The 21,375-nt window shown below is 41.5% G+C and overlaps 3 protein-coding genes across 3 annotated transcripts in view; 2 read left to right on the top strand and 1 right to left on the bottom strand.

Moving 5' to 3' along the window:
* Positions 1-6,537: 6,537 nt before the first annotated feature.
* RAG1 (recombination activating 1) lies at positions 6,538-9,660 on the top strand. The gene has a single exon (XM_071428420.1). It carries the CDS (start codon positions 6,538-6,540, stop codon positions 9,658-9,660), a length of 3,123 nt encoding a protein of 1,040 aa, XP_071284521.1.
* A 7,447-nt stretch (positions 9,661-17,107) lies between these two features.
* RAG2 (recombination activating 2) lies at positions 17,108-19,348 on the bottom strand. The gene has a single exon (XM_071428419.1). The coding sequence runs from the start codon at positions 19,346-19,348 to the stop codon at positions 17,741-17,743; it is 1,608 nt and encodes a 535-aa protein (XP_071284520.1). The 3' UTR covers positions 17,108-17,740.
* A 239-nt stretch (positions 19,349-19,587) lies between these two features.
* IFTAP (intraflagellar transport associated protein) overlaps positions 19,588-21,375 on the top strand; it is a 39,351-nt gene continuing 37,563 nt past the window's right edge. The window contains 1 exon segment of the mRNA XM_071427602.1: positions 19,588-19,756. The gene's annotated coding sequence lies outside the window, so the exon portion shown is untranslated.

Raw genomic sequence — 21,375 nt, 5'->3', positions numbered from 1 at the left:
CGGGGCGTGGGGAACCTGTCCCGGTGGCCAGGAGAGCGGGCAATTGTAAGGAAATGAAATACCGGGACAGTGCGAACACAGACGGCTTCATTTCCCTGGCAACGAAAGAGGGGAATTTGGTTGATCGCATTAGGGAGTTTTCTTGACAAGAATCTCTGATTAACACACATTTAAATCCAACAAACTCTTCCCACTGTTTGGGGGGATGTTAGCTGGGGACCACAGTTTTCCGGGGATTTTCAGCGTTTCTGTCTGCATGTCTGCATTTCCTGGGAGTTGGGAACCAGTGGATTGTTCCATGGCTAGAGTGCCTGTGTCCCTCTGCAGGGCGCTGCTGCCGGAGGCAAGGCCATGCCAGACCCTAATGCACCCCTCCGGGAACTGCTGGTGCCCAAAACGCACATTTTTTGTTAGGACCTGCCAGGAAGCTAAAGAGTTAGGGGAGAGAAATAGCTGGGCAGTCAGAGAGGGCTCCAAAGAATCCCAATAAAGAAATAACAGCATTAAGGATAAATAAATAAATTGAAACTTTGTGGACCTGCTGCTGGACAACTGGATGGATTTCAGAGCTACCCTTTTTCTCCTGCCAAGTGAACATACTGTGTGCTGCTTTCATGAGCTGTAAAACGAGGAAATTTATCACTGCATGGCTTTGTAAAACAGATATCCTTTGATGGAGGGTTTTCTATGTCTGAAAAATACTATTTTTTTTAATCTGCAAGGTGTCAAGGGACTGATGTCCAACCTATTTTAACTGAGAATTCAAGGAACTTATCTGGAGCTTTTATTCCAAGAATAAATGAATTATTTTATTCAGAAGGGTTTCCAAATCTGTAAGGCTTAGGCCCATTATCACGTATTAATTTCCATGCTGTAACAGAAACAAATGCAAAAATGCTTTTCTCCACTCGGTGGTGCCAGCTGCACAGGAAAAACATTTTCCAGTCGTGGCTCTGTGCAACTCAAACTGTTCAGCAATTGTGCTCTTATGGACACAAAACACGCCCAAAGCTGCAGCAATTTGAGATCAATTAAAATCTTTAGCTGCCTGCTCCATCCCTACGAGACAATATTTTTCCAAGGTGATTTCCTGTGTACTTGGAAGAAAAGCAGTTGACTAGGCTTCTGTATGCTCATGTTGTTCCTTTGATAAGGAAGCTGATGCCTGTACAGGGGGTTTTGCACGGGAACTCAGGCTCCGGGGGGACGGGACAGGCAGCCAGCCACCCGAGTGAAGTTTTGAATAAGCACCCCAGAGGGACAGATCTGCTAAACTTCTCAAAGAGCCTCAAATTCCTCAATCCTAACAATGTACATTGTCAGGGAACTGTGCCTGCCATTTCAAGATAAGAGAGGAAATCAGTCTGTGACTGCAGAGAGTGATTTTGATTGATATCTGGCATTGCAGCTCGACCTGGTATTTTTTTTAAAGGTCTCTCCAAGTGCTAGGGAGTGAATAGTAAAATAGGTAGGTTGTTAGGAAGTTCAGGCAAAACAGCAGCATAGTGAACTCAGGCCCTAGTCATCTAATGTTCTCAGATGTCCAGAAATGCTTCAGCCATGACATCCTTGTCCCACACTGCCTTGGCCTGGAATGACATCTAGGGCTTCTGTTCTACTTTAACCTGACATTCAGATGTTTCTGATTGGGATTTATTTCATATTAGGGTTTTGTGTGTGTCAGAATCTGAGTAAGGATATCAACATTTGTCTCTAAACCCTTTTACTTTCTCCATGCATTGCATAATCCATAGACACTTTGTTTCCTTTCTCCATACATTACTTGCTTCAGCATGAATCTTTACACTGGTTTGCAGGTGCTGTTGGCCTCTCATGTGGCACAAAGACTCAGCACAAATCACTTCTCAAGACATCATTTAACAAGAATAGCTTGAGTCAGAGTGGCTGGAAAAGGACCTGGAGGTGCTGGTTGACAACTCAAAATGAACCTGCAGTGTCCAGGTGGCAAAGAAGGCCAATGGTATCCTGGCCTGAGTCAGCAGTAGTGTGGCCAGCAGGATCAGGACAGGGATTTTTGCTCTGTACTGGGCACTGTGAGGCTGCCCCTTGAATCCTGTGTTCAGTTTTGGACCTCTCACTACAGGAAAGACATTGCTGAGGCAATGAGACTGGTGAAGGGTCTAGAAAACATGTCTTATAAGGAGCAGCTGATGCAGCTGGGGTTGTTTAGCCTGCAGAAAAGGAGGCTCAGGGGAGCCCTTATTGCTCTCTCCAACTGCCTTTCTTTCAAGGACTTTATACCAAGGTGGGCTCGGGCTATTTTCCAAGTAACAAATGATAGGACAAGAGGAAATGGCCTCAAGTTGCACCAGGAGAGGTTTAGATTGCATATTAGGAAAAAGTTCTTCACCAAAAGGGTTGAGGAGTACTGGAACAGGCTGGCAACAGAAGTTGATGAGTCACCATCCCAAGGGGATATTTAAAACACGTGCAGATGTGTCACTTAGGGAAAAGATTTAGTGGTGGACTCGGCCGTGTTAGGTTTGTGGTTAGACCTGATGATCTTAAGAGTCTTTTCCAGCCTAGAGGCTTCTTGATTCTAGGAACTGAAAGTGTTGTAAGATCAGGGTAGATAAAAGAGTGTGAGTCCTCTCACCTATTTTAGCTATAGCAAATATCAAGTATTACAACTTTTGCTGATTTTTCTTCTGGCTGACATCAGATGCTGTCAGGTAAGAGATGCATTAACTGGGAGATCCTGAGCCATAATGTGGCCTCCCTCAGCCACCTTCTCAGGGAAAAATGTACAAATCAGAAATTAATTTTGAATCCTACAGGATCATAAAGTCTCTGGAAAAAGGGAGGTGCCTGGGTGATTATGTAGTTTTTCTGCTATTGCAAATTCCTACTTCTGGAACGTGAACTTACGTTCATGTTTGAAAGGACCTGATGAATCATTAAAATTTTTGCACAATGTTGTGTGTGGAGACTGAAACCTTTCAGGGTGCTGTTATAGGACAGCATCTTTCCACTTTGAGTCAGTTTTTGAGATAGGTACTTTGTGGAAACTAAGTATAGGTTTTCTTCTTGGGCTTTCCGGAAAAAGACTCTACTGGCCACTGTTTGTGGTCACCTATGGCCCATACCTGGTGGAATACCTGCCAGTTAATCAATAAGTATGTAACTAACTTTTATATTGATGATTTGTCCTGCCTGCTTAAGGCCTTCAAGACCCCAGATACATATTACTAAAGAGGTAATATCCATGAAAATTAAATACTGGTATCAGAAGCACAGGCATTTTGTGATCCCTGTTGTCATTCACCCAAACTGCAGAAGGTTGGCTGGGGAAGAGACACATTGTCCTTCAATGAAATAGCTTTGATGTGGAACACCAGGGTGACCAAGACTAGGTTCTTCTCTCAGAGAGTTAACAGTGAAGAAACCAGTTATGAAACTATAAAGAAGAAAGCTAAATGCAAACTTTGTGTTAAAAAACAGCGCAGGTGCTCCTCAGAGAGAGTCTGCGTACTTATCTCAGAGCCCAGGAGTCTCACACAAAACGACCTTGTTTATATGAATTTTGTGGTTAAGCCTCATAAATTGCCAGGTGCCACCTGGATTTGAGAGTTCTGTATTGTGTTCAGTTCAAATAAACTGTGGTTAGCACCAGTGTTGTACGGGGAACTCAGAGGGAGAAGGATAAGTGAGATAAACAGCACTGCAGTGTCTTTAAAAAGCAGAGGGAACACAGAAAGAGTGAGAGCGCGCATGAGAGACAGCAAACAAGTCTGACATTTGGAACAAACTGGGCAGGCACAGCAGCAGCTCTACAAACTGACAGCAAGCTGAAGGTAGGCTAGCAGTATTAATGACAGCATCCCAGATGCTTGCAGGACATCCCAGTGTTGGTTCCTTGTCCTGGTTTAATGGGCAGGTCAGTGATTTTATACCTGCTTCCTCACTTCAGAGGTTGTTCTGTTCATTTTGGTGAGCCTTTTTATAAAGCAAAGTCTTCCTTGGTGTGAAGAAAAGTATTGCAATCTTGCTTGTCTTCAGAAATGTATGAAATATTGTGATCTGGGGGAAAACAGGGATTTCTTTTCCCTTGTCAAGAAAAAAGAGGTGATACTGAACACAGCTGTTTGAGTTGATTAAATAACCATGGCTGGAGATTCATGCCTGGGGTTCCCTCTGTAAGAATCTGAGTGGGGTAGGCAATGTGAAAAAAGCATGACCCCTAACTAGAATAACAGAACACAGGCATATTTTGAGTAGCAGGAAATATTCCTAGCACTGGGAAAATTTCTTGCTCTCCTAAGAGAGCTGCTGTAATCTCCACTGCCTGGGAGCTAGACAATTCAAAAGCATTTGATGAGTAGTCTGTTGGCAACAATTAACCACTGCAGAAGGTGAAGGTCTGGTAACCTGAGAGGGCATCTTTGTCACTCATTTCTTCCAGGACATGTTCAATGAAAGAGGAAAAGAAAAAACTGCTTGAACTTTCCTTTAGCATGGGTAAACCCTGTCAGATTCATTTGAGCTGGTGATTAGTAGCAAGAGTCAGGTCATGGCTTTGGAGATGAGCATGGCACTGCAGTGGCACTTACTCAAAAGGTCAGAAGAGCAGAGAAAGTATTAAATATTTTGCATTAAATATACGCTGTGCTAGCTGTTTCTTTACAATTACTTTGATGTCATCCTGAAGAGGCATTACTCATGGTTTAAGAGATTCTGAAAGTGCTGCTGGTGATGGTGAAATTGCACAAAATTGCATAGCGTGTTATGTAGAAGAGAAGGATTTGTGGGCAGTAGAGGGCAACTAGGTATTCAATTACTCTGCAGGTGGTAGGAACACAGAACTATTCAGGGGAAATGGGTTACTGCTCAGAGCATAAATTTCACCAAGTCTGTCACAAGATGCAGACAAGAGAGACAGTAGTAATGCTCTGAATACATCTGTGCACAGCTGCACCTCACAGATCTGTGAACAGCAGCATACAAGCACGCTCCTTGCCAGGCTGGATCAGCAATGGGCAGCAGGGGACTGCAGTGCAGACAGATATTTAGGAGTACAGGCAGCTGGACAGAGCAATGTCGGCAGATGGGGACAGTGGTGTGGGCAGCTTGCTCTCGGTGGGATGGAGTGGAGAGAAGCTGGGATGAAAACAAACCTAAACTTTAGTTGCCAAGCCTAATGAATGATTTTAAAGTAAAACTCAGCTCTTCGGGAAGGAGATAATAAGACTAGTTTGTTTTTCTGGATGTGGAACTTAATTAATGCATGCAGTCCTTTCCCAACAGACTGTGAAGGGCTGTACTGAAATGAGACTTTATTGAAAGGTTATAGATGAAATAATCCTAGAAACACTGGGCATCATCACTTTGAACCATGACTTGGATGTATTACCTAATGAAGGACACCTTTTGAAAACACACCAAACTGAGATTTCTAGCAACTTATGTGGATTACTAAGTGATGATAACATCAGTTCAAGAAATCACAGCTATGTAATTTCTGGTTCTAGTGCATTGTCTTAAGGTACAGTCTTCCACATTTTTAGTACTCACATCAAGCAGAGAGTAAAACCAAAATAAGTCAGAAAACATAACTGAATTTTCTCTATACTGTTTGTTTACCTTGTGCACTTCTCATAGCCAGGTAATGAAAAATAGGTTAGTCACTCTTGTTGTTTCTATACAATTTTATTTTCTGGATCTGATGCAGTAGCAAAAGTTTTTGTGTTTGAGGTGAAAGTCTTGTATTTATTTTTATACACACCATATTTCCATGGAAACCACATTGATATTACTTTTGGCTGCACCTCTATGAAAGCTAAAATTAGGGTCAAATTTACACAGACATTTTCAGATTTCCAGTACCAGCAACCCTTACAGAGAGATTTCAGCAAGGTACTTAAATGAATGACTAATATACAATGTATAAATATTCTCCCAGGATCAACTCTGAAGCCAGTATGCATTGCTGTATCCGCTTTGGAGTTCAGGGAACTGTAGTGCTTTGCATCAACAGAGGACACAGTCTTCCTGCTTTAATGGAGCTACTCATTAAGCACATGCTAAAGTACCCTACAAAACTGTGGCCTGAATTAAGTCTAGGCTGGGATTGAGTGGTATGTGCTGCTCTGCCCATGTGGAATGCCGTGTATGAAACACTTCTGACCAGATTCAGAAATAAAAAGGAACATGAGAGCAGTGGGTTTGCTGATTTAGATAACATAGCACGAGCACACAAAATTCTACCTTTCAGACATCAATTGAGTCCAGTTTCACATTAAAAAGAATCACCAACTTTCAGAATGTAATGCTGTTGTCTATAAGAGCTTTACTTAAGGTAAGCTCCATCAAGCAAAAGAAGGAAGGGGCAGATTTAGATGTTTACTACTTCATGTAAGGTGCACAGGTGAGCAAATAGACATGTGATGCCTCAGGATCTAAGTCAAAATAAATTTGGGAATTCATCTCATATATTGAGTGGACAGCCTTTTAATTTGGAAATTAAGCTAACTTACATATTTCTATTTCTCAGGTGATCTGGTTTCTGTGAGACTGCAGATGTCAGTAGCATCACAAATGGACCTACCTGAAGAACTTCAGCATACATATACAAAATTTTCTGAATGGAAATTCAAGCTCTTTAAATTGCGATCATTCCAAAAAACAGCCTCTGATGACAGCCAGCACATACACAAAGATCAGGCAGAAGAGGCTGTTTCTTCAAACAAAGAAATCATCCTGCATGAAGATGAAGCAGTGCCAAGAGGAGAAAAGATGGAGTTAACGGGTAATAGGCAGGGACTTGAGGAAGATGCCCATGCCATGAAAACACAAGACAACAGGGTTCATCAGAACAATCTGAAGCAACTCTGCCGCATCTGTGGGGTTTCATTTAAAACTGATTGTTCCAAGAGAACTTACCCAGTGCATGGGCCAGTGGATGATGAAACTCTATGGCTTCTGAGAAAGAAAGAAAAAACAGCAACCTCTTGGCCAGATCTTATTGCTAAGGTTTTCAAGATTGATGTGCGAGGGGATGTCGACACTATCCATCCCACTCGATTTTGTCACAACTGTTGGAGTATTATACATAGAAAATTCAGTAATACTCTATGTGAAGTGTATTTTCCTAGGAACAGCACAATGGAGTGGCAACCCCATTCCCCAAACTGTGATGTCTGCCACACTACCAGACGAGGAGTCAAGAGAAAAAGCCAGCCTCCAAGTGTGCAACATGGCAAACGTGTAAAAAAGACTGGGGAACGTGCTCAGCTAAACAGAGGTGTAAAGAACCAACATCTCAAACAAGCACAGATAAACAACAAAAATTTAATGAAAGAGATTGTCAATTGCAAGGATATACATCTCAGCATCAAGCTGCTTGTAGTTGATTACCCAGTAGATTTCATTAAATCCATTTCTTGCCAGATTTGTGATCATATTTTGGCAGATCCAGTGGAAACAACGTGCAGGCACTTGTTTTGCAGAACTTGCATCCTTAAATGTATCAGGGTTATGGGCAGCTATTGCCCCTCCTGCTGGTATCCTTGCTTTCCAACTGATCTGGTAACCCCAGTGAAATCCTTCCTGAACATCCTTGATAATCTGAGTATAAGATGCCCTGTAAAGGAATGTGATGAAGAGGTCTCGCATGGAAAATATGGCCAACACCTTTCTGGCCACAAGGAGATGAAAGAAGGAGAGCTCTATAGCTACATCAATAAAGGTGGTCGACCGAGGCAGCACCTCCTGTCTTTGACGAGGAGAGCTCAGAAACATCGTCTGAGGGAGCTGAAACGCCAAGTCAAGGCTTTTGCTGAGAAAGAAGAGGGTGGTGATATAAAGGCGGTGTGCATGACTTTGTTCCTGCTAGCTCTGAGAGCAAAAAATGAACACAAACAAGCAGATGAACTGGAGGCTATAATGCAAGGCAGAGGATCTGGACTTCATCCTGCTGTCTGTCTGGCCATCCGAATCAACACGTTTCTCAGCTGTAGTCAGTATCATAAAATGTACAGAACAGTAAAAGCTGTCACTGGGAGGCAGATCTTCCAGCCTTTGCATGCTCTTCGCACTGCTGAGAAAGCCCTCCTACCAGGTTATCACCCCTTTGAGTGGAAACCTCCCCTGAAAAATGTATCCACTAACACAGAAGTGGGAATTATAGATGGATTATCAGGACTGCCACTCTCAATTGATGATTACCCAGTAGACACAATTGCAAAGAGATTCCGATACGATGCAGCCTTGGTTTGTGCCTTAAAGGACATGGAGGAGGAGATCTTGGAAGGCATGAAAGCAAAAAACCTGGATGACTATTTGAATGGCCCCTTCACTGTGGTAGTAAAAGAGTCCTGTGACGGAATGGGAGATGTCAGTGAGAAGCATGGAAGTGGGCCTGCTGTCCCAGAGAAGGCTGTTCGCTTTTCCTTCACAGTCATGAACATTTCTATAGCACATGGGAATGAAAGCAAGAGGATCTTTGAGGAAGTAAAGCCCAATTCAGAGTTGTGCTGTAAGCCCTTGTGCCTTATGCTGGCTGATGAATCAGATCATGAAACTCTGACAGCAATCCTGAGCCCCCTCATAGCAGAAAGAGAGGCTATGAAAAACAGTGAACTGCTGCTTGAAATGGGAGGCATACTGAGAACATTTAAATTCGTCTTTAGGGGTACAGGATATGATGAGAAACTCTTGAGGGAAGTGGAAGGGCTGGAGGCCTCAGGTTCCACTTATATTTGTACCCTGTGTGATGCAACCCGCCTGGAGGCATCCCAGAATCTGGTCTTCCACTCCATAACCAGGAGCCATGCTGAAAATCTGGAGCGATATGAAATATGGAGGTCCAACCCATATCACGAGTCTGTTGATGAGCTCCGTGACAGAGTGAAGGGTGTTTCAGCCAAACCTTTTATTGAGACTGTTCCCTCCATAGATGCACTGCACTGCGACATTGGCAATGCAACAGAATTCTACAGGATCTTCCAGATGGAGATTGGTGAACTTTACAAGAATCCTGATGTGTCTAAAGAGGAGAGGAAGAGGTGGCAGTTAACTCTTGACAAACACCTCAGGAAGAAGATGAACTTGAAGCCTATGCTGAAGATGAGTGGAAATTTTGCTAGAAAGCTCATGTCCAAAGAGACTGTAGAGGCAGTATGTGAATTAATTAAGTGTGAGGAAAGGCATGAAGCCCTAAAAGAACTAATGGACCTTTATCTGAAGATGAAGCCAGTGTGGCGATCCTCATGCCCTGCTAAGGAGTGCCCAGAACTGCTGTGCCAGTATAGCTTCAATTCACAGCGTTTTGCAGAGCTCTTATCTACAAAGTTCAAGTACAGATATGAGGGCAAGATTACAAATTATTTCCACAAAACGCTTGCTCATGTTCCTGAAATCATTGAAAGAGATGGGTCCATTGGGGCCTGGGCAAGCGAAGGAAATGAGTCTGGAAACAAACTGTTTAGGAGGTTCCGAAAAATGAATGCCAGGCAGTCCAAGGTCTATGAGATGGAGGATGTCTTGAAGCACCACTGGCTATATACCTCCAAGTACCTCCAGAAGTTCATGAATGCTCATAAAACATTAAAAAGCCAGAACTTCACCATTGATTCAGGGGGTAGTTTAGGTGACTCCTTGCCACTGGAGGTCTTAGAAAACAATGACTCAGCAGAACTCTAAATGTACAGCACCTTTGGTGTTGGGCTTGTGATGGTGTCTCCCTGCAAGGAATCAGATTCTTCTTTGAACCTGCAGAGGTACAGAGAAGTCTGAAATTTACCATCCCTCTTAAGGTGCTGAGAGGAGTTCATTTAATAAACACCATGTGTGTTGGGCATCTCCAAGAGGCAATGCACTGGTGCATTTACCAGTTGTTACATGAGATGAAAGCAGAAAAAAATCACAAAGAAGGGTCTTTGTTTTGTTCTGGTCATATTGTTTCTAAGGGATAAAATCATAGTAAACAAGGTTTTATGGCAAGTTTTAGCTGGGAGGGAATATGATTGTGGAGAGTTGTGACAGTTGCTGCAAAGGAGCATTGCTGGTTCTTTTGTTTGCATTTCATTGAATATTTTGCTATTTACTTTTTAAGAGGGCTTGATTATTTTCGTGATGGTTCTTTGGGTTTTGTAAGTAAAGATTCATCAGTGAGGCAGTTGGATAATTGTTTTGGATAAAGTTCAGTTATTTTTGTAGAAAATACTAAAGATGCAAACTTTGATGTCACATACTCTAGAAATATTATTATTTAACATATATATTGTAGTACTGCTTAGGAGCAGACGATGGTATCATCATGATAATTTACCATATGAAGATATAGGAAAGGTAGCTGAAGTTTTTAGAAGATATTTTTATCATAGCCTGTTTACTCTGAAAGGCAAACTTGTGCTCCTAAATCAGGATTTACAGTACCTTGTGGTTATCTCATTATATAAAGTACATTCAAGCTCTGCTGTGTTGCTTGTTGCTTCATGAGCATTTTAGACTTCTATGGTAACTCAGTATATAGTACAATTTGCATTTGTACAGTTTTATTGAATGGATTCCCGGCCCCACTGAAGTCACCAGTAAATCCTCATTAATACCAGTAGGTGCACAGTTTCACCAAGTGACTTTAGTCACAGCAGTCCCATTTCTCAGGAGATGGTTATTACCTTGATCAGACACATGCCAGCAGGGTATTTCCCTGACTGCTGCTGCTGTACTCCAGCTGCATCTGATACCAAACTTTTTCTCACTGCCTCATTTTCCAAATCTGTAAAAGAGGGATAATATTTATTAACCTCAAAGATAGTTGCTTACATGACTAGTTAAAAAGCAATGAACTCTCTTGAAACTTCTGCATGCCATATTTTTCACTATTACAGCAGTGTTTAGTTGGTATTTGTCTTTCTGAAGTGATATTTAGTGTATTCATAATTCATAAAATTATGACTTTAATTCACTGACATATTCATGAAACATACTCAAGTACCTGAAATGCCTCCAAATCATCCAGCCTTTCAGATCTGCATCTGTGGCTGGGGTGTTACTGTGTTTGCAGTAATGTTTCTGAAACAAGATTAAATGCGGAAACAATCAAAGCACGGATCTAAAAGAATTCACTTTTTTTTTTCATTTTGATGTGGCAGAAGTTGGTTTCTGAGTGTAAGTGAACAATGAATTTAAAAGAATTAATGGTCTGAAGTTTGTTTTGTAGCGTCTTGTTCATGTTGTTTACTTTATCTTTAAGGGTCTGGTATTTACAATTTATGGACAATTAAAAAATTAATTTTAAAAAATTAAGAAATTAAAAAATTAAGTGCCAGTTATTAGTACAAATATTAATGTTATTCTAATTATGCCTTTCTTTTAGTTTCAACTAATTAAATCACTATTTTAAAAATAGTCTAATTTAGGATTTTAGTTTAACATGATTTCTTTAAACATAGTTTAACACAATGCCAAAATCTGCAGTTGGAAAGTGTCTTTTTTCAAAGCAGTCATGAGGGCTACAGAATTTTCTGTATGATGTATCATGTATATCTTATTTCCTGAGTGTTCATTTCTAGATTATTTTTTTTTAAATTTCTTTGAAAACAAGTATTTCCTATATAGCATAAAAATAGTTTTGCATAACTACAACTCTTCACTAATAAATGCAGACCACAAATAGACCTGTTTCCTAGGGATTATAAATAGCTGGTATAACGAACATTCTCTAGCAGTTATAGTTTTGCAGATATAGTTTTCACATTTGGTAGCATATATTTCATTATACAAATAGTTGCACATGCTTCTTTTTTCTCTGTATGTATATTTGGGACAGCTGTTTTACCTTGTTTTGTATCCTTGAGTTTGCTTGAATGAATTAGGGGTTGGTTTAACAATCTTGACTCATCTCATGGTGTTCTTCACTCCACTTAAGTGGTATATACAGTTTTCATTGCCTTTTGCACAGGAGTGGATTTCAAGTAATGCAAAGTCACTCATGGTAATGCATTGTTATTGATATGCATTTGTGGCATGGAATGAGGGACCAGACTTTGTTAATTTGGCACATTTTATTTCAGTGACTCTAACTGAAACATGGTCAAATTCCAAATTCAATTTAACAGGCTGCTGATACAACAGCAAGTGATTGGTCTCACTGTCTGTGAAAGGGCTGAGTAAGTTTGATCCTTGCACACATGGTTTCTTAAGACAAGCCTTACATCCTGGGGTAACTCATCAAAGTGAACAAAATGTGAGTGGGGACAGAGGAATGCAGTGCCATATGGCAATACTCTTTTGTGAGATATTTTAAGCTATAAAGTCACATTTCACACTCTACCAGCTCTGGGCAGGATAACTGATACAGAGAAGTACTACTATTTTTCCCCCTTTTCTGTTTTTTCAGACTCGAATCTAGTTTAATCTTCTATTCCCCATGGTTGACATCTTTCTGTAAATCAGTTGAGAATTTTGAGCTCATTAGAACAAACACTGAAGGGTAGGTACCTGCAAGTGAAGATTTTGTAAACAGAGCTGAAATAATGATGCTGCATGCACCCAGCCATGCACTGGAAGGCCAACAAATCCTGCCTGCAGGCAGGTGCAGCATTTGGTTATGCAGCCTGCTGTCAAGCCTTCTGACTGAAGAAGCTTTAGAAATATGGAGAGACTTCTATTCATGGTACTCTTCACATTCTGTTTTTTACTGGTACAAATCCTTAATTACAGTAAATAATTACCACCTTGTTCTGAAATTGTATTGACCGTAGTTTTCATACAGTCACATTATGTAACTTGTTTTGCTTGGTTTTGTTTGGTTTTGTTTTCTTCCAGGGTTTGGTATTGTGAATTGCCATGTTATAAATGATATGAACTATGTTAGAAGCCACGATTCTGCTACCACATGTTTTTCTTCCTCACAGGAATAATTATATTGTCTTTACACAAATTAGCTTTGATTTTTAATCAGGTAGCTCAGAAACAAACTTTAGATATTTACAGGATCTTAATTTCTGACTACACTGAGTTATTGCTTTGTTTCACTGCATGGCTTCATAATTTTACTTTTTCTTACTGTATTACAGTTTCTTATTTCATTAAACCACTTTAAAATAAAAGCCTTATAAATATTTAGGTTTATGACATTTTATTTCTTACAGTTTTTCAATGATGCACATAATTTCCTAGTGGTAGTCTTAGTTTCATTTAAATTGTGGATGCTTTTCACAGTTAGGGTGTTCTAATACCCAGAGGCAGCTGTAATTCCAGCCCTCTTCTGGAAGTCACTAATTTAACACAAATGAAGATTACTCTGTGAATCTCAGCAGTCCTTTCAGCACCCCTCCTCACAGACAACTTTTTGACAGTTAAATAAACTGATATAAGTAAACTGATATAAAACCAGTTTTATTTAGTCTGTAAATGTCTTTTGGTTAATTTACAAATACCATCACAGATTTTATGTAAAATCAGCCTTGCACTTTTATCATCATGCTAATACATTAGTATCTTTTGCATCAAAGTTTGGCTCCTCATGAGAGGTTAAGCTGTAAAGATTAGTTCCAATCTACCACTATTTGTAGCTTAGCTTTATTCTACTTCAGAAAAATCTTTCTTTCTTCCTTACAATGATATCTACAGGTTAAGAGACTTATGTGAACCAACTGGTTTGAATGGAACCGATGATGAGCAAATTCAGCTACATTATTTCCTGTGTAATCAGACAACCAGAGATCTAATATCTGGACTTTATATCACCAACTTAGCTTTTCCATCTGGCCTCAAGTAAAAAAATTGTTGGATGGAAAAATAAGAGCCCATATAAACCAAAAACCTAAGCCTCAGACAGTTTTCAGGTAAATGAGGATGATGTAACTCCTTAACTCCTAAATCTGTAATAACTGACTGAATTTTACTTTCCATGTACTCCCATGGAGATAAGATGAAGAATAATGAGGCCTGTCACACCTCTTCAGACTGCTGCTTTAGGGGACTGAATATGGTGTGATGGTCAAGCATCTGGCCAGCTGCAGCTACTAAGCATTTCCTTAAGTATTTAAGGAGCTTTTGTACCTTTTTCATCAAGCTTAATATTTTCCATGATATAAACATTAGAGAGGATTTAATTAGCAGCTTTTCTAGCAGCATCAGGAGAGAGGTCAAGAGGTGCATTTTTAATACTCCTCCTCTGGAGATGGGCATTCTGAGCAAGTGGACAAGTAACCACCACCTCTGCAAAGGTGTCCTGCTCATCTGTGGAATGGCCAGAGCCCAGTTCATCCTGTACATGTTTATGTATTGAGAAACTGCAGAGTTTATAAGGTTTTTCTCTTGCCTTTTTTCCAAAGTAAAAGTGTGCTCCACAGTGCCACAGTTTTCGATGTAGAGACAACAAATTGGAGTTTGATTTTCAAAGGCTCAAGCCTTTCACAAAAGTTAGTCATGTTTGAAACAGAATAGGGTAGGAAATAAAATACAGAGGGAACTGAAGCCACTAATCATGAAAAAGAAGTAAGCCAGTCCTTCTGTCTTTATTACATAGGGTCCAGCAGTAAATAACAAATTCCTTTTCAATCTGAATTCAATATTTTCCTTCTGCTTTTGGCTCCCACTTGCATTATTTCCACTCCTTTCAAAGGTCCATTGGTGCAATGAGTCACTCTGAACAACAACACATGCTTTAGTGCTACCAGTAAAGTTTGTGCTGTGCTTTTCCTGTAAATTAATCGGGTACTTCAAGGTCCAAGCACCTTTCAATAGCAGTAAAATCCATATATTCTTCTCATAGAAGCTGATAATAGCAATACAGTGTTACTAAAATGTGTCTGGGAACCATGATGCTGCTCACTGTGGTTACAAAACACACAGGTCAATTGGATGCAGATACAATAGAGATTTACTTCTGCATTTAAATCTACTTCATCTTATCTGTTAATTCTAACCCGCCTGAGCAAGAAACATCTTGTATTGATTAGCTGGTTTTGAAGACAATGAATGCTTTTGGAGTACCTGACTCAGGAAATTAGGTGCTTTCTGCAGTCTTGAGTACTATGTCAAGTGTCTTCTTCACAGGCTGAAGTTTGTATATCTCTTTATGTTCAAGTGCTTTCAAATATTTTCTGTTTTACTTACAACTTCGTTCTCCTGCAGTAGCTACAGTCTCTGAGATGTGATTTCATGCTGCTGGTACAGCCTTTCACTGTGAAGCTGGGACATGCTTTAACCAAGCAATTTTCCCCTCCTACTCAAATAAACCATACATTTTAAAAAACCAGCTCAAATACACGGTACACTTATGTTATGGGCCCAGTGAGGTATAACATAAAGTCTGACTGTGAATTGAGTGTTAAGTTAAGAACAACAGCTCAGGTAAGAACTGGAATGAACCACAATGTGTGCTTGTGCTCCCAGGGATTCAGGGAGTTACTGCAGCTGCAGGAGTCAGTTCTGGAAATTCAGAGCTGCTCCCAGCATGCTGCAACCACACCACCAGTGCCTGAGCCACAAGGCTTTATCTCAGGCCACATGTCACTTCTGCTAGGCCAGTGTTGAGCTTTCCCATCACAAAATATTTCCATTTTTTTACTTGTCTGCACTAGCAGACAAATTTGTCATACAGTGTGCTGTCCAAGGAACTTGAGGTAATGACAGTAACTGAGAGAGGTAACAGGCAAAAACTCAGACTGGATATTGCCAGGGAATTTAATAATTATGGGCAACCCAGTAATTGTGGGGATCCCTTTGTTGTTGCAAAATGGCAAAGTGGCAAGGGGGGAGTTTTTTTGTGTGAGTATATTGTCCCTTTTTGTTGGTGTTGAGATGATGTGGCTTTAATGTAGGTGTGGATTTTTTTGGTTGATGTAAATAAGTGCATGATGAAGATATATTTTAATGACAATTCAGCTCTCTAAGACCTATGACTAACCTTCAGAAGGGGACATTGACTATTTAATTTCATCAGTTTGAAGGGACTTTGCATGATATTAACTTACTCTGTGGAAAGACATATAGCACTACATACTCTGAGCTTACATAAAGTAACATAACAAAGGAAATGGGAAGCTGGCATTGAAATCTATGAATTTATACCCATATATAGACTGTGCAGAGGGCAGTCAGGGTGATATACTTCCCCTTTAGAAGCTCAATCCAAACTTTAAGCTCCCTCAGCACATGAAAACTCTGTAAAAGAAAACTTTGTACAGTTGCCCTTTACTCTTCTTTGCTGTTCACCTGGGGTAGTAAGGTTTTAAGGGGAGTACTGTGCAGACACGTCTGTGTTGACAGGAATTCTGTGCTCCACACACTGCTTTGTAAAGGAGTGGCTGCTCAGGGTCTGCACATAGTGATCAAATAGCTGACAGCTGCTCCTGTTTTTCTTTTTTATTCAGGGATCCAGCATGAGAGTTGGACTGTGAATACTGAGCTAATATTGTTGGCTCACAAATGTTGAGCTGCTGGTATTGATTTTCTGAAAAGCTGTTTAGAGCAGAAACAAAAATAAAAAATAACGTCAAGAATGATGAGGCATCACAAACAGCCAATAAAAGAATCCACAAAAATCTTAGTAAACTCTTGGGCTATTCAACCTTGACACTGTCCTTTCCAATCTGAATCCAATCTTCTCCTCATGTTTTGAGAAGCCAACTGCATTTGTTTCTACCCTCACAATGCTCCACTGGCTCAATGAATCCCTCTGAGCTACAGTTTGCACTTCTAAGCTTTCACACTCTACACAGTCACCCTGGGAAAGCAGAGAAAGAAATGGGCAGTGAAGGACCTGGAGTCCTGGATAAAAGTCCTGTTCATCAGAAGGAATTTTTTCTGAAGTCAATGGGAGCTCACAGCATGGGGTGGCTGTCAGGCTAGATTCCTCATCAGGCCTCATATGGACCTCCCAAGCATATGTGCTGTCCTTTTGTAAACTATAGGATTTACAGTATTTTATTTACCCATGAATACATGAAAAAAACCGCAGTAATTTTCATTATAAACTTTATTATCTTACTCAGTTTTAAAAAATACAAACATAAAAAGCAGTTGATGAACACAGTATTTTAAAAAAAGCAATTTAATTTTTACTGTGGGATGATATTCCTCAACTGTAGCCAAAACTGACATATAATCATTCCATAACTCTCAAAATAAAAAATTAATTATCCAGAATTAAATGCTCCATATGTAAGCTTTCCATAATGGAAGTCCCTGAAGAAAACTGACCCTCAGTATCTGAATATTTCATTATTTCTGACACAAGGGACTTAAAACCACTACTTTTGTTTAAAACCAGAATAATTAGTCTCATTTTATTTCATTACACCAACATAAAACTAGAGTAATGCAGCTATAAATTAGGTCAAATATTTCTAGAACTACTGACTAAGACAAAAAATTTAAATGGGCAATAAAATGTTCTTAAGGGACAGATGGTAACAGCACTGACTACATGGGACAATGTCTTACCCTACCAGCAATTCCATTAAACTTACTGGGGAGTAAGTTATAGCATAAAATTCAGTTATAGCATAAAATTCAGCACACAGTTTACCAGTATTTGGCTGTGTGTTTGCACAGTGCTCTCCAGGATGGGGTCCCTGTCTGGGTATTACAAAAATACACGTAAGAGACAGAAAAATTTCATGTGCTTTGAAATGTAACAAAAACATTGAGATAACTGAAATAAGAAGATCTCTTCAAGCTCCAATAACCCACATTGCTTCAACCATTGTTGCCTTTGCCTGTGATTTCATTTCCTCCCAGGTGAATACAAATCAGCAGTGTAAATCTATTCAAAGAGTCTCCGAAGAAAGGACTTTTTCGCTGATGTTGATAACTTCATGGTTTTCTTTTTGCGCAATGGTTTCATGGGTGGCTTTTTCAGGCACGCCACCTTTTGGGGAGTTTGTAGCCCTTTATTAAGGTCAATGTGCTTGTTGCAGAAATACTTGACATTTGCCTCTGAGAGACGTAGAAGCATGGTCTCTGAGAGATCCATACACTGTGCGTGGACCCAGTGGCCAGCCCCACTGGAGCACAGGATCATTGCAGGCTTGTTGAGTTCTGTCGAATAGAAAGGGACCCAGGTGTTGATGTCAATACTGCAGCCAGCACAGCAGGTGATCCAGTAGCCTGTTTCTGACTCATCTTCTTCATCTTCTTCATTGTAAGTATCAGCATCGTCAGCATCAAAGCTATTGGCTTCAGCACTAAAACAAAACTCCTCCGAATCTTCAAATGGAGTGGAGTCTCCAGGGTCTTCACTTGATGTCTGACTGCAAGTTTGTGTTATCACTTCTTCTTCCTTGTCCTCTTCTGCTCCTTTGCATCTCAAAATGTAGAAGTAGTTTGCATCTGGGATTATTTGTTTGTTGGCCCCTGGAATGCCCAGCAAAACAGACCCTTTACCCATATCACAGCCAAACCACATTCTGCAGTGTTTAATATCTGGTGTCCACTCTGGGCCCACACTTTCAGCAATCTCTATCTTATTATCCTCCAAAACTATGGTGTTACATACCAGCCGTTTCTGGTTGTCTGAGAGGTAGCCGCCAACAAGGACAAATTCAGTGTCACTGATCTGGGTCACTATAGCACTTGACACTGATATCCCCCCTGGCAGGATGGTGCAGGTCACAGCCGGGCTGCCCAGGGGCAGATCAATTTTTAGCTTGTACAAGTTGGGGGACCTGGTGTTATTTTGAAGTGAGTGGCCTCCCAAGATGTAGATTGTATCATCTTTGGCAATTGAAACGTGGAAAGAAAGTCCATCTTGAAGCTCTGGAAGCATGTATGATGTACAGCATCCAAACTCAAAATCAATGAGAAACACAGATGGCAAACAGTCGACTACACTGTTCCATGTTTCAGTGGTTCTCTGTGCAAGAGGAGTATATGACCTCCCTCCAAACAGAACACTCATGCTTTTTCCTCGGCTGTGAACTACGTTAATTGTATGCCCATATCTAGCTTCAGGCACATCTCCACCCAGGTCCTTCTCAATGCATTGGAATGTCATTTTCTTGCTAGTTTTGCTTACCAAACTTATAAAGTAAATCTTATCAGAAAGGTCATTGTTAGGTGTTTTACCACCATGGATGATATACTGGTGCTCATCAGCCCTTGAATTGCTTCTGAGCGTGCAAAGAGCAGGGTAGCGGAGAGGGGGAAGGTAACATGAGTCTTTGGAGAAGAAGACAGGTTTCATTTTGAGCTCATTCTGCTTTATATCGAGAAGGAAAACACCAGTGGGGCAGGATCTCTTTGGCCATCCTTTTTGACCAAAAAAGAAAACATGCCCATCAAAATTCAGGAGCGAGAAGCCTGGCTGAAGCAAGGATGAGTTACTGACAGTGGATACCATCTGCAGGGACATTCTGTCTGTTGACTGGGCCATATCGTGGCTGAGAAAATAAAAAAAACCAAAACAGATCAATTAGATCCTATCACAATTTTTGTGATTAGATCCTATCACAATTATTTAACACAACTTGAATAAATCCTATAGAAGTTGTGCTGCAGCTCACTTCTGAAACCCACACAGACACACTTTTCTGCGTCTCAAGACAAGAGTTAAGCACGAGGTGCGCACCATTTCCGCGGTACTTTGGGGATTTTGTGCCCAACACGGGCTGCGCTGGGGCGGCTTCCCGGGGCGGGCGCAGCCGCTCCCACGGGAACGCGGGCCCGCGGGCTGCTGGGGCCGGTAGTTCCCGCTCGGTGCCCGGCCCGGCCCGGCCCGGCCGCCGTTTCCTTGTCCCGGCCGTGGGGAATCGGGACCGGCGGGCTCAGCGAGCCGGCGGCGGTGAGTGCGGCCGCGGGGCCGGTCTGCTGCCGGCGGGGCTCGGCCTCGGCGCGCCCGGGGCGGAGGGAGCGGCGCCGGAGATGCCGCAGGCCGGGATTTCCTGCCCGTTTGTCGCCCCGAGGCGGCCGGGGGATGCCGGGCTGGAGCCGCCCGGCTGCCGCAGCCCCGGGCCGCCGAGTGCGGGAGCCTCGTCCGGCGGGGCTCGAGCTCGCCCGGGGCGGCAGGAGGCTCCGGGCCGGGAGCCTGCCCCAGGGCCCCGCAGCCAGCAGGCTGGAGGAGCGGCGTGCGTGGAAACTTGAGATTGCACGTTTTGTTTACGAGGAAAACGTCAGGATTTGTTGATTGCATTTAGAACGGGGAGGCGCCCGCTGTCTATTCAGCCATGCAGGGCTGGCTGGGGCGGCAGGGCCCGAGGTGAATCTCAGATTGTGCTGAACAGCCCCGTCGGGATCTCGGTCTTGCGAGTACCGCTGGGGCTTCGGGGGGCGCGAATCCTCTGCCTTTCATCTGTGCGCTTTTCTCAGGCTTTCATGAGTAGGTTTCAAGGGGTGTCTCTTGCTCTCATAAACCTGTTTGTTTGAAGACTGAAAGGAGTTTATGTAATCAGCCTGGATATTGACTGTGAAAGAGCTTTGGAGAGCACAGACACCAGGGAGGGAAATAACTGTCTGATTCATTGGCAGTGTCCTTTGGTGGCAGCAGAGTGATGCTCTTTAGTAAATGTTCAAGTTCTCTGTCCCAGCCTTTGCCAAATCCCCAGAATTTAAATATGTGAACAAAATATTAGAAAAAAACCCCACTAAATCTTACATTTAAAAATGTAATTCCTCTTTTTTAAAGAGTTTTAGGATTTGTATTTTTCTTGCTGCTTTTCATTTTTCTGTGACAACAAAAACAAGACACATAGGGTTTCTTTTTTAAGGAAGGATTGGTATCTTCTAGTTATGTGACATCAAAACCTGGGGGGATCTGAACAACGTTGTGTAGAAGAAGAGTTGCTGTAAAAACATGGGAACTGATGGCGCTGCATCAATTGCCATGTTGTACCATATTGCTGCACTGCCTGCCTGCATTCCCTGGTATGGGAACTGCTGTGATAAAATAGGGATCTGCCAAGGAATGTTTTTCAAAGGTGAGATGTTTTCAGGCCAGAGCACAGCACACAGACAGGGTAGGCACAGCCATTACTGAGTCTGTTTGAAAAACAATCAATGGAATGGCTGTCTTACCTTGTAGAATCAGCCAGAGATCATGGTCGAGTTCTGTTCACTATATAGCCTAATGCCTTTTTCCTGAAGGTGCTAGTTTTTTCTACATTTAGATTTCTTTTCAGAAGTACTGCACTGTGGGTGAAGTTCGGTTATAAGTTAATTAAATTAGTGAACCCTTTTCTGAGCATGTCGGTATACACAGCAGGTTGTGTCCTTATTATGCATGAAGAAAGACTTATGAATTTATTTACCTTCAGGTGATATGCTAAACAGGAATCTGCTGCTTGTTTCTTACAAGCATTCAAAAATGGCATCATCAGAGGAGCTTGCACTAAGCTAGGTTTACTTGATTAGATGTCATTTGTCTCTTCTTCCATACTGTCTGGTTACTAAGCTTCTTTGGTTTTA

This window comes from Agelaius tricolor, unplaced genomic scaffold (genome assembly GCF_023055355.1).
Source record: "Agelaius tricolor isolate 1412-34295 unplaced genomic scaffold, bAgeTri1.0.p SCAF_5, whole genome shotgun sequence".
NCBI lineage: Eukaryota > Metazoa > Chordata > Aves > Passeriformes > Icteridae > Agelaius > Agelaius tricolor.
This window is presented reverse-complemented; position numbering and strand designations above follow the sequence as displayed.

Coding starts and splice junctions, on each gene's coding strand:
- RAG2 (XM_071428419.1), bottom strand. CDS start 19,348: ATGGCCCAGTCAACAGACAGAATGTCCCTGCAGATGGTATCCACTGTC.
- RAG1 (XM_071428420.1), top strand. CDS start 6,538: ATGTCAGTAGCATCACAAATGGACCTACCTGAAGAACTTCAGCATACA.